Source organism: Colobus angolensis, unplaced genomic scaffold (assembly GCF_000951035.1).
Source record: "Colobus angolensis palliatus isolate OR3802 unplaced genomic scaffold, Cang.pa_1.0 Scaffold15, whole genome shotgun sequence".
NCBI classification, from domain to species: domain Eukaryota; kingdom Metazoa; phylum Chordata; class Mammalia; order Primates; family Cercopithecidae; genus Colobus; species Colobus angolensis.
The window spans coordinates 17,165,050-17,179,662 of NW_012114599.1; the positions used below are offsets into that span (position 1 = coordinate 17,165,050).

The window sequence follows — 14,613 nt, forward strand, 5'->3', positions numbered from 1 at the left end:
TTAGCCAGGATGGTCTCGATCTCCTGACCTCGTGATCTGCCCGTCTCGGCCTCCCAAAGTGCTGGGATTACAGGCTTGAGCCACCGCGCCCGGCATAATTTTAAATTTTACAAATTAAAATAACAATCTAAAAGTAAATTAGGTTAAATAATGGCGCAGCCATTATTATGCAAGTAAAAAGTTCTTAGGCAACTATTTAATGGCTAAATATACTTAATGATTAAATCACTAAATATAATCAGTGCCTGCCTCTGGAGAATAGGATCTGTGTCTCAGTTGTAGAATTGCGACAAGTTAGTAATGGAAAAAAGGTTGTCCTTTCCCCTAAGGAGCTTGTATGCTTCTTCTATTCTGGTAATAATTTTACAACTAACAACATTCTCTTTTCACCTTTGATGCAAAGATGTTCAGAACTAAAACTGAAGATCAATTTTATGTGCAATTATTGTTGATCCTTATGGCCAGCTTAGTATTATCATTTAATATGTTCAGGCCAGTTTTTAAACTTCCATTGAAATAAAACAGACTTAGCTAACCAGCTACATAGTAAACTCATTAATATGAGAACTTGAAGGTTTTATTAAAATGAGGAGCAGACTCTGGTATTCATCTCAATCTTTAATAGTCATTAAACATAAAAGTTTGAAGATTACAAAGTATCTGACGTATACCTGTAGCCAGAAAATAAGGGCAAAAAGTGTGTGGGACAGAAACCACAACTGACATTTAAAATCAATGACAGACCAATCTCTGCACTGAAAGTAGGGCATAAACTAGTGTGTTCCCTATATTTTCTTGTCTTGCTCACCAATCATTTAAAAACATGTTATAGAACGAAAATCGGCATTATTTTCTAAAGTTCTCAGAAAAGATCATTATATTAGGCCTGTGTTTTTGTATATCATCTGATAGCAATATAAGCAAGTCATCCCTTGAATACAATTATCTCAGGTAAAATTATGAGGACTACTCTCACACTCACAGACCAATCTGTAGAATATTCTATAAAATAAATCGTTACATTCTATAAAAATATCAGTATTATGAAAGATAAAGATAGACTAGGAACTCTTCCAGATTATAGGAGAAGAAAAGGACATGACAACTAAATGAAGTAAAAGATTGTGGAGTGGATCCTGTCACATACCTCAACTCCCACATTGCCAAAAATAATACTATATACACAAATGAAAAAACTGGAAAATAAACTTTAGACTAATTTTGCAAAATAGAAATTTTACTAAGTCTAAGGAAGACTCTGGCTAGATAATTTGTTCAGATTTTTAAATGCCACTTAAGGCAGGGTGTGTTGGCTCACATCTGCATATCTAGCACTTTTGGAGGCCAAGGTGGGCAGATCACATGGGCCAGGATTTGAGACCAGCCTGGCTAACATGGTGAAACCCCATCTCTACCAAAAATACAAAAATTAGCCGGGCATGCTGCTGCATGTCTGTAATCCCACCTACTCAGGATGCTGAGGCAGGAAAATTGCTTGAGCAATTGCTTGAGGCAGGAAAATTGCTTGAGCTTGGTTGCAGCAAGCCAAGATCGTGCCACTGCATTCCAGCCTGGGTGACAGAGGGAAACCCTGTCTCAAATAAACAAATAACAGCCACTTAAAAAATTAATTATTACTATTCTAACCAAAACTGATAACTATATATTTATATTTTTATATTTATATTTACTTATATAATTATTTACTTACATATTTTTACTTATATAATATTAAGCTGTGTTTTCCTGAAAACAATCCATATTTAATATCATTTAGGAGGCATGCTGCCGTTTAATCTACCGAATACAAGTTACATCATTTTATCTTAATACAAGGTATTATCTCAAAATAAGTATTTGTTACCACATCCAAATATATCAATTAGAATTAACCACTGGACAAGGTACCAAATTCAAGAACATCTAAAGCCTGATGAAAGAAATTTTTTTTCCAGGAAAATAATGAATCACAAAAGAAAGGTCAAACTTTGATCTGTCACATTAAATTTCTAAAATAGTTCCAAGATATAATATCTAAGTCTCTGCAATTCCATACATTTACCAAAAATCAGTTTGTTAACATACATACCTTCCCAGGAAGTGCACTTACATGAATAGCAATTACTGTAAATATTATGTAAATAATCCTGGATTTCCTTTTTGACAATGAATCATAAAGGTAAAAGCTCAGTGTTACAAGAGAGTCAATTTCAGACTAAAACAGAAATTTAGAATTTTTGGTAGGTCAGGTCTTCAAAGTATAAGAATTAAGAAAATAATACTTCAATAACAGAGACATGAGATAAAGAGAAATCCATCTCACCCTATTCAATTGTTCTATATAATCTAAAATTAAAATTATAGTCTCAAAACATTTTAATCAAAAAATATACTATGCATTTGACATCTACTTTTTTAAAAAGACCAATCTGATGTACCAAACAGGTCAATCTAAACAAACAAAAAAATCAGTCTAATACTTTCATGAAGAAGTCTGAGACAGACTGGGAAATGGCACTTTTTTTTTTTTTTTTGAGACAGAGTCTTGCTCTGTCACCCAGGCTGGAGTGCAGTGGCCGGATCTCAGCTCACTGCAAGCTCTGCCTCCCGAGTTTATGCCATTCTTCTACCTCAGCCTCCCAAGTAGCTGGGACTACAGGCGCCCACTACCTCACCCGGCTAGTTTTTTTTTTGTATTTTTTTAGTAGAGACGGGGTTTCACCACGTTAGCCAGGATGGTCTCGATCTCCTGACCTCGTGATCCGCCCGTCTCGGTCTCCCAAAGTGCTGGGATTACAGGCTTGAGCCACCGCGCCCGGACGGAAATGGCACATTTTTAAAGGACAACAATCCTTCTGATACTGGGGAATATGGGCGATAATCCCTTCAAATACTAACACTTTTACCAAAATCCAATTGTGTCACTTAGCGGCTACCAACCACAAAATAGACTACCAAGATTCACTCCCATTGTTTTCCTTATCTATTCTTCCTTAATAAATTAATGAAATACATACATGTTTATTTTCATGAGTAAGAATATAAATAAAGACAGAGATAAGAATATGAGAACAGAGTTGAAATAATAAATAATAAAGGTTTTGGCTGAAAGAAGTAGCTGTTAACTGCTTGTTTCTCTTGGAAATATCTACACATTTCTGAACATGTAACTTTCTATTCTTAGGAAAAGAATATACTTCTTAGATGATAATTCTGTAACCAAAGAAATAATAAACTATATTATTCAATCAATAATGAGTTGTATGCTGGCAAAATAAGTAGCTACAGTACTTTTATTATTGAATTTTAAGAAATTAATCATCTTCTTATGAAGTACCTATGAACTTCAGTGATTTATGTATCTGCTTTTCTTCAAAAATAACTGTTGTCAGCAATAGTGTTTGACAAAAATATTTAAAATCCACAGAAGTTTGATTATATTCAGATCAGAATGATGTCATGAAGTTGTTAGACTTTGTCCTATTATTTTCAGTTACAGATAATTAAAAGGAAAAAGTATACTTTCACCTTTCACAGATAAAGACAAAGGAATAATAAAACTTTTATTCTGTGTTCTAGGGTAAGTGATGACACAGTATCAAATTAAGGGCACCAAAAAACAACCAAATATTTCCAGAATACTTTTTAGGAAATAAATCCATCAAGTATTTCAATTGAAGCTTACTGTTAGACAACGATAAAATAAGCAAACAAAATTATTCATCCACAAAGACATTTACAGGGATTATTTACCTGAATCATTTCGTAGATAAGATGACATGGCTGGGATGAGGCAGGACTGACTGAGAAGCTCGAGAAGTACAGAAGGAAGGGCATTACTGTTCTGCCCTCTAGTCTCATGAGATGACTGAGCTTCTCCATTTACCGCACTACTCACAGGATTTATGTAACTGGCAAGAACCTAAAAATTGTTGAAATTAATTTGGATTTCAGTTTCACATACTTCAAAAATTTTTATGGTAGGTTAGAAATTCAATCTGAATACTAACAGTACATATTTTCTACTTAGTACCTTATATGATGTTTTAAAATTACTATTTGTTTAAATTTTCAAAAGGGAAGGATCTGTTTTGTCTGAGAGTGTTGCTTACAAAGGATGGTACATTACATATGACTAGACATATAAAAACAATACAACTGTGGACATAAAAACACAGCAGCAACTCTGTATTATTTACATATTTTATTGAATAGATGCAATTCACAGTTTGAGGGTAACAAAATCTTAGAACTTTATACTAGAAGGAGCATTCTAGAGTTGCAGAAGACACATTCAATGTGTTAACCAACTTCAATTAGCTGATGCAGGAAGCAAAGCTAATCTTTTCATTAAGTATTTCCCCTATACTGTGGTATAAAGACTTTCTATTCTTGTTCAACTTGCCTGAATCTAGAAAAGTTATTTATCTATTTATTTTTTTGAGACGGAGTTTCACTCTTGTCGCCCAGACTGGAGTGGAATGGCGTAATCTTGGCTCACTGCAACCTCTGCCTCCTGGGTTTAAGTGATTCTCCTGCCTCAGCCTACTGAGTAGCTGGGATTACAGGTGTGTGCCACCAAGCCTAGCTAATTTTTGTATTATTAGTAGAGACAGGGTTTCACCATGTCTCAAACTCCTGACCTCCGGTGATCCACCTACGTTGGCTTCTCAAAGTGCTGGGATTACAGGCGTAAGCCATCATGCCCAGCCGAAAAGTTATCTTTAAAAATGTAAGCAACCATGAATCTGGGAGGTGGAGGTTGCAGTGAGCCGAAATCATGCCACTGCACTCCAGCCTGGGCCATGGAGTGAACTCCGTTTCAAAAAAAAAAAAAAGCAACCAAAATGCATATAAAAAAGTAACAGTTAAAAAAAAAAAAAGCCCACATACAACACATTAAACAAGAAAATGCCTGTAGGAAGATGCATCTTCCAGCTACTAGATAATTTCATCCCTGCCACTTTCCTCTCAGTGAAGAAGCTAGTTGAGAGGGAAGAAATACAGAGTTACAAGTAAGCAAGAACAATCTTTATCCAGTAGTATCTTAGAATGCACTGGGAAGCAAGAACCACAAGCGGGTATACACATAGCTGAGGATAGTTGGATTAGTTATCAATATTTTAAAATAATACAAAAAAAACACATTATTATGAATGATATCAAGTTTACAAAATATACCTGCAGAAGGCAGGTAACATGTTCCTCTTCCAGCCTCTGTTTAGTTAAGGCTTGTTCCACATCCCACCCAGAAGCTGTAGAGCCTGTTCCAAAGCCAGTTCCTTTGGCCCAATATAACTGTTGTTCTTCTGTTGATGTAGGGTTATGAGAGCTTGACACCTGTGGCTTAAAATAACAAAAAATGAAAATCTATTACAATTTGGTTTTGCTTATCTTCAAAAATATTTATCACTGGGAAAGTAAAATGATGCAGCTACTATGGAAAACAGTTTGGTGGTTGCTCAAAAAAACTAAACACAGATTTTCTGTATGGCCCAGAAATTCCACTTCTAGTACTAAAACAGATTAAAAACTGGTACTGAAATAGACACACGTTTACAGTAGCACCATTTAAACTAAAAGATTATTAGAAAATAGCCCAGATACCAATCAACAGATGAATGGATCAACAAACAGGATATTTATTCAGCCATAAGAAGAAATGAAATACTGATATATGCTACATGAATAAACCTAGAAAACATTACACTGAAAGAAGACAGACGCAAGGAACAATACATTACATGATTCAATTTATATGCAATATCCAGAATAGGTAAATGCATGGAGACAGAATGCAGATTGCTAACTGCCAGGGGCTGGGGAAGGGGTAAATGGAGAGAAAGTGCTTATATTTAAGAATAAATAAATAAATATTTTAGAATATGTATCAAGAAAAGAAGGGATAAACCACCCTAGAACCTAAAAAGTCAATGACTCAAAATTGAATTGAGATATGAGCAGATCTTTTTAGGATATAGTAAAAGGGTATCTCAACTATTCCTAACCCTTTGCATGTTTATATACATTTTATAAATGGCTTGTAAACTTCCTCCAAAATGAACCTGGTATCAAACTTAAGGATTGATCTGGGAAGAAATAATATCATTGCACTACCATATCTAACCCATCGAAGATATACATGAGCACAGACAGATTCCCCTGCCTCAGCCTCCCAAGTTGCTGGGAATATAGGTGTGAGCCACCAGGCCCGGCTAATTTTTGTAATTTTAATACAGATGAAGTTTCACGATGCTGGCCAGGGTGGTGTTGAAATCCCAACCTTAAGTGATCTGTCTGCCTCCACCTCCCAAAGTGCTGGGATTACAGACATGAGCTACCATGCCTGGCCAAAAAATTCATAAAGAGGTATTATACATATTTTTCAGATTTATTCATAGATACTTTCTATTTTTGGTGCTATTCTAAAATATATCTTTATAAAGTTCATTTTATGTGTCTATTGCTAGTATGTAAACATTAATTTTAATATACTGACCCCATGTTGTATCATTAATAAACTCACTTATGCCACTAATTATTTTGGTATTTTCTTTTCTTCTTTTTTTTTTTTTTGGAGACAAAGTTTCGCTCTTGTTGCCCAGTCTGGAGTGCAATGGCACAATCTCGGCTCACTGCAACCTCCGCTTCCTGGGTTCAAGTGATTCTCCCACCTCCGCCTCCCCAGTAGCTGGGATTACAGGTGCCCGCCACCACATCCAGTGAATTTTTGCATTTTTAGTAGAGACGGGGTTTCACCATGTTGGCCAGGCTGGTCTCGAACTCCTGACCTCAGGTGATCCACCCGCCTCGGCCTCCCAAAGTGCTAGGATTACAGGCGTGAGCCACAGCGCCCAGCCTATTCTGGTATTTTCTACAATACAATTAAATCATATTGAAATAAGGAGGAATTTTTCTCTTTCTTGAATTTCCTGTCTTACTGCACTGGCTAGATTCCTACCCACAACCCCCATTCTATAATATTATTCTTAAAAGTTCAAAAAGGAAAGGAAGAAGGATCACTGTATAAATTTAGTGTCTTGGCAAATGGGAAAGCTTATTAAGCACTTAAATCCTTTCTGTTTTACAAGTAGATAGGTTTCTTTTTGGTTTACTGAAGGAGACTAACAGAGAAACCAATTAATTTATAATGTCTGTTTTAAATATCCTCTTAGATGTGAAAATGGAACACCCAAGTCTCTGAAAGATTACCTCAGAAAAAAACTTTACTCTGTACTCCCTAACTAAAACTAGTTTTTTTAATAACTGAAATAATTAAAAGTGAACCTACCTCAGTTTGATTCACGCTAGAGTTTGGAACTCGTGGGGCATGGTGGCTCAAAGCAGAGAGACAGACAAGAATGAGGTGTAAGGCTCCAATTTCCAACGCCATCCGCCTTAGAAGTACACCATCATCAGTTGTCAAAGGTGTAGTGCTAAACAAGCTACGAAGGACGTGGAAAGGAAGGGTTGGAAGCACATTGGCTGATGGAGATTGAAGAATATGACCTAGATTGAAAAAAGAAGAGGACTTCAAGATTAAAAACAGTTGAAAGCATAATAAGAGGCTACATACAGGATCATAAATTAATAATGACACTGTAATACAAAATAATATCACTAAATTATTTAAAAAACCAAATACTACAAATAGAACAGTAATATCTTAAAATTTAATCACGAATAAGTGTCAGGAAAAACTCTGTCAGACACAGTACACATAAACCTCAAAAAAAATGGAAACATGTACAATAATAGCTATAGATTATGTCAAAATTATTACAAATAGAATTTAAACTAAAACCTGAACAATAGAAAAGAAGCATTAGTAGTATCTTACAACAGTAAGAAAGTAACTGCTTTCCTTGGGAGTAGCTTTAACCATGAACAGATAATGAACAAGTAAAATTATTTTTTTCCCAATAGTGTTCTACTGTGTTCTAGCCAGGAAGGGGTATTAAATGCAAACAAAGCAATGCTATGTGGATGGTACACGAAACAATTATTACAGAAAGAGATATCATAACTATGCTTTTTAATAAAAATTCATTGTATATGCATTAAAAATAGTGTGATATTATAGAAAGGCATTTTTTTTTTCCTTTTCTGTTTAGGGTTACACCTACTTTAACACTGTAGTAACAGAGTGTTGAAATATCATGGTTCTTATTACACATTCTATGTCTGTATCAAAATATCATATGTTTAACATAAATATGTACAACTATTATGTATCAGTAAAAAATGGTTCTTACCCCTCTACCTACTTAAAAAAAAAAAATCAGATCAAGCAATTAGAAATTCCTGACCTACTAAAATAAATACAGTTGATACCTGAATAACAAAGGTTTAAACTACACAGGTCCACTTATATGCCACCATTTATGAGGGATTTTTGTTGTTAGGAAAATACAAAGGAAAAAATATTTACTTTGAATATTTGATAGCTTCAGAGTTTCGAGATCTACAAATAAATTCATATAGTTTTATTAGATTAAATATACTTTGTAGTACAGGACTTAACAGTTTATTCTTTCTAAATGGCATGTGAAAGAAATCAACCAAATCAAAACCTTGTGATTTTAAAATAACATAAGGAAGTATTAATTGTCTAGTAAATATTAAGAGAATAAACAGTAAGTGAAAATGTACAGGTCACCCAAATGAAAATCTACTTGTGAGGCTATCCTGTAATTCTTCAGTTTTTCTTTCTATTAAATAACAATGCCAACCCAAAGGAAACAATCATCACAGCTTTCTCTTATTATTCTATATTATCATGAATACATATTATGGCATTATTTTCCTGATTCTGTTCTCTTTAATCTAAGTATTCCTACCAGATTCATTTTCTAAAAAAAACTATATTTAACACATCACTGATCTTAACACATTTTAATAAACCTTTATTGCTATTCAAAATAAAATCTAAGCCATGATCTGTTACCAATATTAGCTTTTAAAATGTTCACAATGCTGCCTTTTGTACAAATTTTCATCAGCTAACTTATCCCCTCTCATAGATTTTAACCTGGAAACACTGCTCATTCCATTTATTTTCTTTCTGAGATAACTCATCGCAACCTAAAACTAACCTGTCCTTCAAGGCCCCACTAAAAACTACCATCCCACTTCATTCACATTGCTGTGTAGTAAATAAATAATCTCACATGTGTGTTTCTCCATAATACTGCACTCAAGAGTGCTCAAGGGATTTTATAACTTCCTAAGTCTACATGTTTATATACGTCCCTTGTTACTATTACTGGAGAACATTAGCTACTTGGGGGTAGCTCTAAATAACTGCTTCATGTTTAAATCCCTCCAGTGATGCCCAACAGTTTTGTCAGCACAAGGAAAATAATTTTTGAATGAATACAGAGATGAAAACGAAGATTCTTTAGGATTTATTATAACTAACCACTTACAACACCACCTACAACAAATCATCTATCAGCTTAACTATGAAGGAAATAAATGATGACAACAGGCAATGATCTGGATAACTTTACACAATCTATTCACATATGTGTTAATAAATGTAATACTAAACACTTACTTCCTTCTCCATCATCTGTTACTCCCAATACCAATCGAAGAAGGCACTGGGCATGTTTTCTCTCTTTCAGTAGCACTTCGGCATAGCCCGGAAGACGAAGAAATAATCCAAAAGCAGCCAAAGAATGGGCAGGTATGGGGGACATGGTCTGTACTGCTGACTTGATAGGTGGAGGTTCAGCCGCGATAGTTTCTGGTGCTTCATAAACTAACTCCCCTGACTGTTCAATGGTCACCCATTCAAACTGATCGCTATCCTTTGGCTTTTCCTGAGTGGTGGATGTTACAACTGGAGCACTCACCTAAAGAAAAAGAAAAGTGTTTGCTTGGCTGTTCACATTTTCAACATCAGATTCAAAGTAAAGACTTAACTTTAAATGATCTCTTTAAAATATAGGACCATAAGGATTAATAAAACTACCTGCTTTAAAAAACAAGCTTCCAGCTGGGCACAGTGGCTCACGCCTGTAATCCCAGCACTTTGGGAGGCTGACGCAGGTGGATCACTTGAAGTCAGGAATTTGAGACTAGCCTGGCCAACACAGTGAAACCCCGTCTCTACTAAAAATACAGAAATTAGCCAGGTGTGGTGGTGCACGCCTGTAGTCCCAGCTACTCAGGAGGCTGAGGCAGGAGAAACACCTGAACCCAGTAGGTGGAAGGTGCAGTGAGCCAAGATCACACCACTGCACTCCAGCCTAGGTGAGAAAATGATCTCAAAAAAATAAATAAAAATAAAAACAAGCTACCAAACATCAAGACGCACATGACATCCAAAGTATGGCAGCGTCTGCCAAGTGTAGCTATATTAGTTATTATTTCCACCTTTATAATTAGTTAAGTAACTGTATGCAGATTCTTGAGACTATTTAAATACCTATTTCTCGCCAAACTTTTGAACAGTCAGTCTTAGCTTTTTTTTTTTTTTTTTTTTTTGAGACGGAGTCTCACTCTGTCACCCAGGCTGGAGTGCTGTGGCCGGATCTCAGTTCACTGCAAGCTCCGCCTCCAGGGTTCACGCCATTCTCCTGCCTCAGCCTCTCGGGTAGCTGGGACTACAGGCGCCGCCACCTCGCCCGGCTAGTTTTTTTTTTTGTATTTTTTAGTAGAGATGGGGTTTCACCATGTTAGCCAGGATGGTCTCGATCTCCTGACCTCGTGATCCGCCCGTCTCGGCCTCCCAAAGTGTTGGGATTACAGGCTTGAGCCACCGCGCCCGGCAGTCTTAGCATTTTTATAATTGTTCCTAAAACAATTATTACTACTGTGGTTATCAAAAGGAGACTTTCTAATTCTGTCATTCTTTCTACATTTATTAGCTGGCATCAAGCTATAAGGAAAAACATTCCCTTCTTGTCCATTAATTTCTATCAGTATGGACTCTAACTTTATTACACAGGTATATTGTTACTATCATTATTAATTCTGATGCTTGAGGGGAATAAGAATTGGTCTCTGAGACCCCATTAAAGCAGGATCCTGCTTGCTATTAACTTATCCCCCATCGTTCTTTAAGCATTTCCTTGCTTTCTAACACAGCAAAACATTCTAGGCTCATGTTCTATATACCCTTCCTCAATACTAGAATTTCTCCAAGGAGCCCTGATTTCTTTTAATGGAAAATTTTTAAAATGACAATATGGAAGATATATATGCATACATCACTAGGGGGAGTCTGCCTCTGGGTCCTATCAGCAAACATACCTAGAAAACACATGTATGTACATATGTGTAAATATATATATAGACATAATTTCTAGCATGTATTCTTGAAAATTGCCAAGACCATCAAGGCCATGAAAGATAAATAAAGATAGTAGAATTGTTACAGATTGAAGACTACAAGACAACAAAATGCAACAGATGATCCTGAACTACTAGTACCCTCAAACCATGCAAAAGAAAATTGATTTCTTTTTCTTTGGCCCTAAAGAACATTAGAAGGACAACCGGCAAAAGCTGAGTAAGATTTGCAGTCCATTGTAGAGTCAATGCGAACTTCTGATTTGTATAATTGTACTGTGGTTATCTAAGAGAAGTTTCCTGCACCTAGGAGTAAAGGAGCATCGTGTCTATAATTTAATCTTAATAATTCAAAGAGAAACTCCAATTCTGAGCATGGTTGCCCTACAAACTTTTCATTTCATTTAGAAATATTCTATTTATCTTGCATGGCCATGAATAACGCACTTCACTAAATACTAATTTGAAGTTCTACACGCAAACATATAATTAAATGAACAGTGAGCTAATCACAGAGTTATCTCACTATTCACTTAAAACATGAGGATCATTCCTAAGCTTCCTGTATGACTTCAGTAGTAGATCGATAGGTAACTCTGTGGGGTGATTTTTAAATGAACGGTGAGGTAACTGTGATTAGTTCACTATTTCTTCCTTCTTTTACATATATATGTGAAAGTCTTAAGCTGATCTACAGCTTAGATCAGTCTTAAGTGGATCTACGGCTACACTACATGCATCTGTACACTGAATAAAACAGCTGCAATTTTGATGCCAGCCTATTTTGACTACTGAAGCTTAGGCCAGAATGACAATATGAAATAGCCTAATTGTAAGAACATGGGAATTTGGGCACTTTTCACTTCTAAATCATTTTGAAACCCTTTACAGGTAACTTTTTTTTTAAGTACCTCTATATTTATTATTTTATGCTGCATAAAAGATAGTTTCATATAAAAGTGCCTATATGATAATAGAACATTGCTATAGAAGCAGAACTTTACCTCAAGTGTTTACCTTAAGTGTTTTCTTAAAAGACTATTTCTCAAATGATGCCACAAAACAAACCAAATACAATGAAAGCAAAAAGACAGCAAAACTAAACAACTCTTGATTTACAGCATTCAAATTCCTCAACAAGTGAAAGACCCTCAACTTCATGAATATCAGAAGAGCAAATCAAAACCACTATCATGTATCATTTCCCATCTCCCATTACACAGATAAAAATTTTTAAGTCTTATATTAGATACATATACAATTCTTCACAACAACTTTTTTCATTATAGCTAACAACTGGAAACAATAAAAATGCTAGTCAACATTAAGACTACTACACACAATAAGGTATAGTTAAATATACAGCAAGTATATTACAGCTATACAAATGAGACAACCACAGGTTTAGGCATCAACAAAGATTAATTTCAGAATCCAGGTTCAGCAAAAGCAGCATACAGTAGAATATAAACTGATTTTTATACAAATGTCAAAAGTATAACTATTCAAACAGAACTGCTTTAGGGTATTAAGATGGATTTAATTTTTTAAACCATATATTATATTCACTTGTATTATGTCACATTTTGAAAGTCAAAACTGAAAAGTACATAAAAGCATGCTTTTGCTCAATTAACAACAAAGAAATTTTATTTCTGATATACTAGGATAAAACAGCTCAATTTCCCAAAGGAAAGAGTCTAATAAGGACGTGTTCACTTTGAATAATGTCTAAAACACAAATAAATTATTTTAAATTCAATAAACAAGATATTATTTATATCACAGGCTTTTAGGAATTACGATATTCCAACCATGTGATGTCTTTAATTCTGATACTCATTATGTCACAGCAAACTGAGAAGACATGATACTTTCTAAAGTAGTCAAATGCTCCAATTTAAGAACAAAAAATGAGTTTTAGTTTAAATTGGAGAAACATAGGATTAACGTGATTTCAAAATCATAGTCATGGTACTTACAAATGAAAACAGACTAAAAATTCAGTATATTTGATTATAATTCTGTATGAGTATATACACACAAACGTACACATGCACTTCTTATGTTGATTCTGGTTGTATTTGTCAAGGAATTTATCCATTATATCTAAATTATCAAATATGCTGGCATAAAGTTGGTTATAATAGTACCTTATTTTATTCTATAGAAATTACAACAATGTGCTTGCCATCATTTGTGGATGTCCAATTTGTGTGGTTTCCCTTTTTCTTTTTTCTTTGAGACGGAGTCCCGCTCTGTCGCCCAGGCTGGAGTGCAGTGGCCGGATCTCAGCTCACTGCAAGCTCCGCCTCCCGGGTTTACGCCATTCTCCCGCCTCAGCCTCCTGAGTAGCTGGGACTACAGGTGCCCGCCACCTCGCCCGGCTAGTTTTTTTTTTTTGTATTTTTTAGTAAGAGACAGGGTTTCATCGTATTAGCCAGGATGGTCTCCATCTCCTGACCTCGTGATCCGCCCGTCTCGGCCTCCCAAAGTGCTGGGATTACAGGCTTGAGCCACCGTGCCCGGCCTCCCTTTTTCTTGAAAAAGTTTCATAGTTCATCAATTTTACTAAAAGTCTCAAAAGACAAAATATATGGTTTTCTTATTTCTCTTTTTTTGTTTCATATTTAACTGATTCTGGCTCTTACTGTAATAATTCCTTGCTTCTGATTTTTGGTTAACTGTATGCCTGTTTTCCTGGTTTCCTGAGGTGGGAGTGTACATCACTGATAAATCTCTTAATTATAAGCATTAGCTATATCCTATGTCATGCTGGCATTATCATTTTGAAATATATTGTAGTATGTATTGTGATTTCCTCTTTCATCCATGTATTATTTAAAACTATACTGCTTAAGTTACAAATATGTGAGGTTTTCTAGATCTTACTGCTAATGATTTCCAATTTAATTCTGATGTGGTTACAGAACATACTGGGTTTGATTTTAATGTTTTTAAAATGTACTGAGACTTTTATACAGGCCAGCATACTGTCCATCTTTCTTTGGAGAGAAGTACATCCTGTAGTTGGTAAATGCTGTGTTCCATAAACGTTGGTTAGGTCCATCTAGAAGTTTTGGGCGTTTCTCCCAAAATCTCCTACATCCTCACTTTGTTTCATTTACTGAGAGATAAATGTTATAATCTATTACTGAAATGTAGATTTATCTAGTTCCTCCTTCAGTTCTATAAATTTCTGATTCATGTATTTTGAAGCTATTAAATACAAATTTAGGATTGTTATGACTTATTTTGAATTAATACTTTCATATTTAATGATCCTCTTTATTTCTTATATGCTGGTCCATA

General features: G+C 35.1%; 1 protein-coding gene across 1 annotated transcript in view; it reads right to left on the minus strand.

Annotated features, from left to right (window-relative positions):
* The window catches only part of BIRC6 (baculoviral IAP repeat containing 6), a 266,933-nt gene that overhangs the window by 68,053 nt on the left and 184,267 nt on the right, over positions 1 to 14,613 (minus strand). Inside the window, exons 61-64 of the mRNA XM_011936037.1 lie at positions 9,560 to 9,860; positions 7,292 to 7,509; positions 5,182 to 5,346; positions 3,754 to 3,922 (exon numbers count right to left, since the gene is read on the minus strand). Coding sequence (XP_011791427.1) covers positions 3,754 to 3,922; positions 5,182 to 5,346; positions 7,292 to 7,509; positions 9,560 to 9,860 — 853 coding nt within the window. The remainder of the gene's footprint in view (positions 1 to 3,753; positions 3,923 to 5,181; positions 5,347 to 7,291; positions 7,510 to 9,559; positions 9,861 to 14,613) is intronic.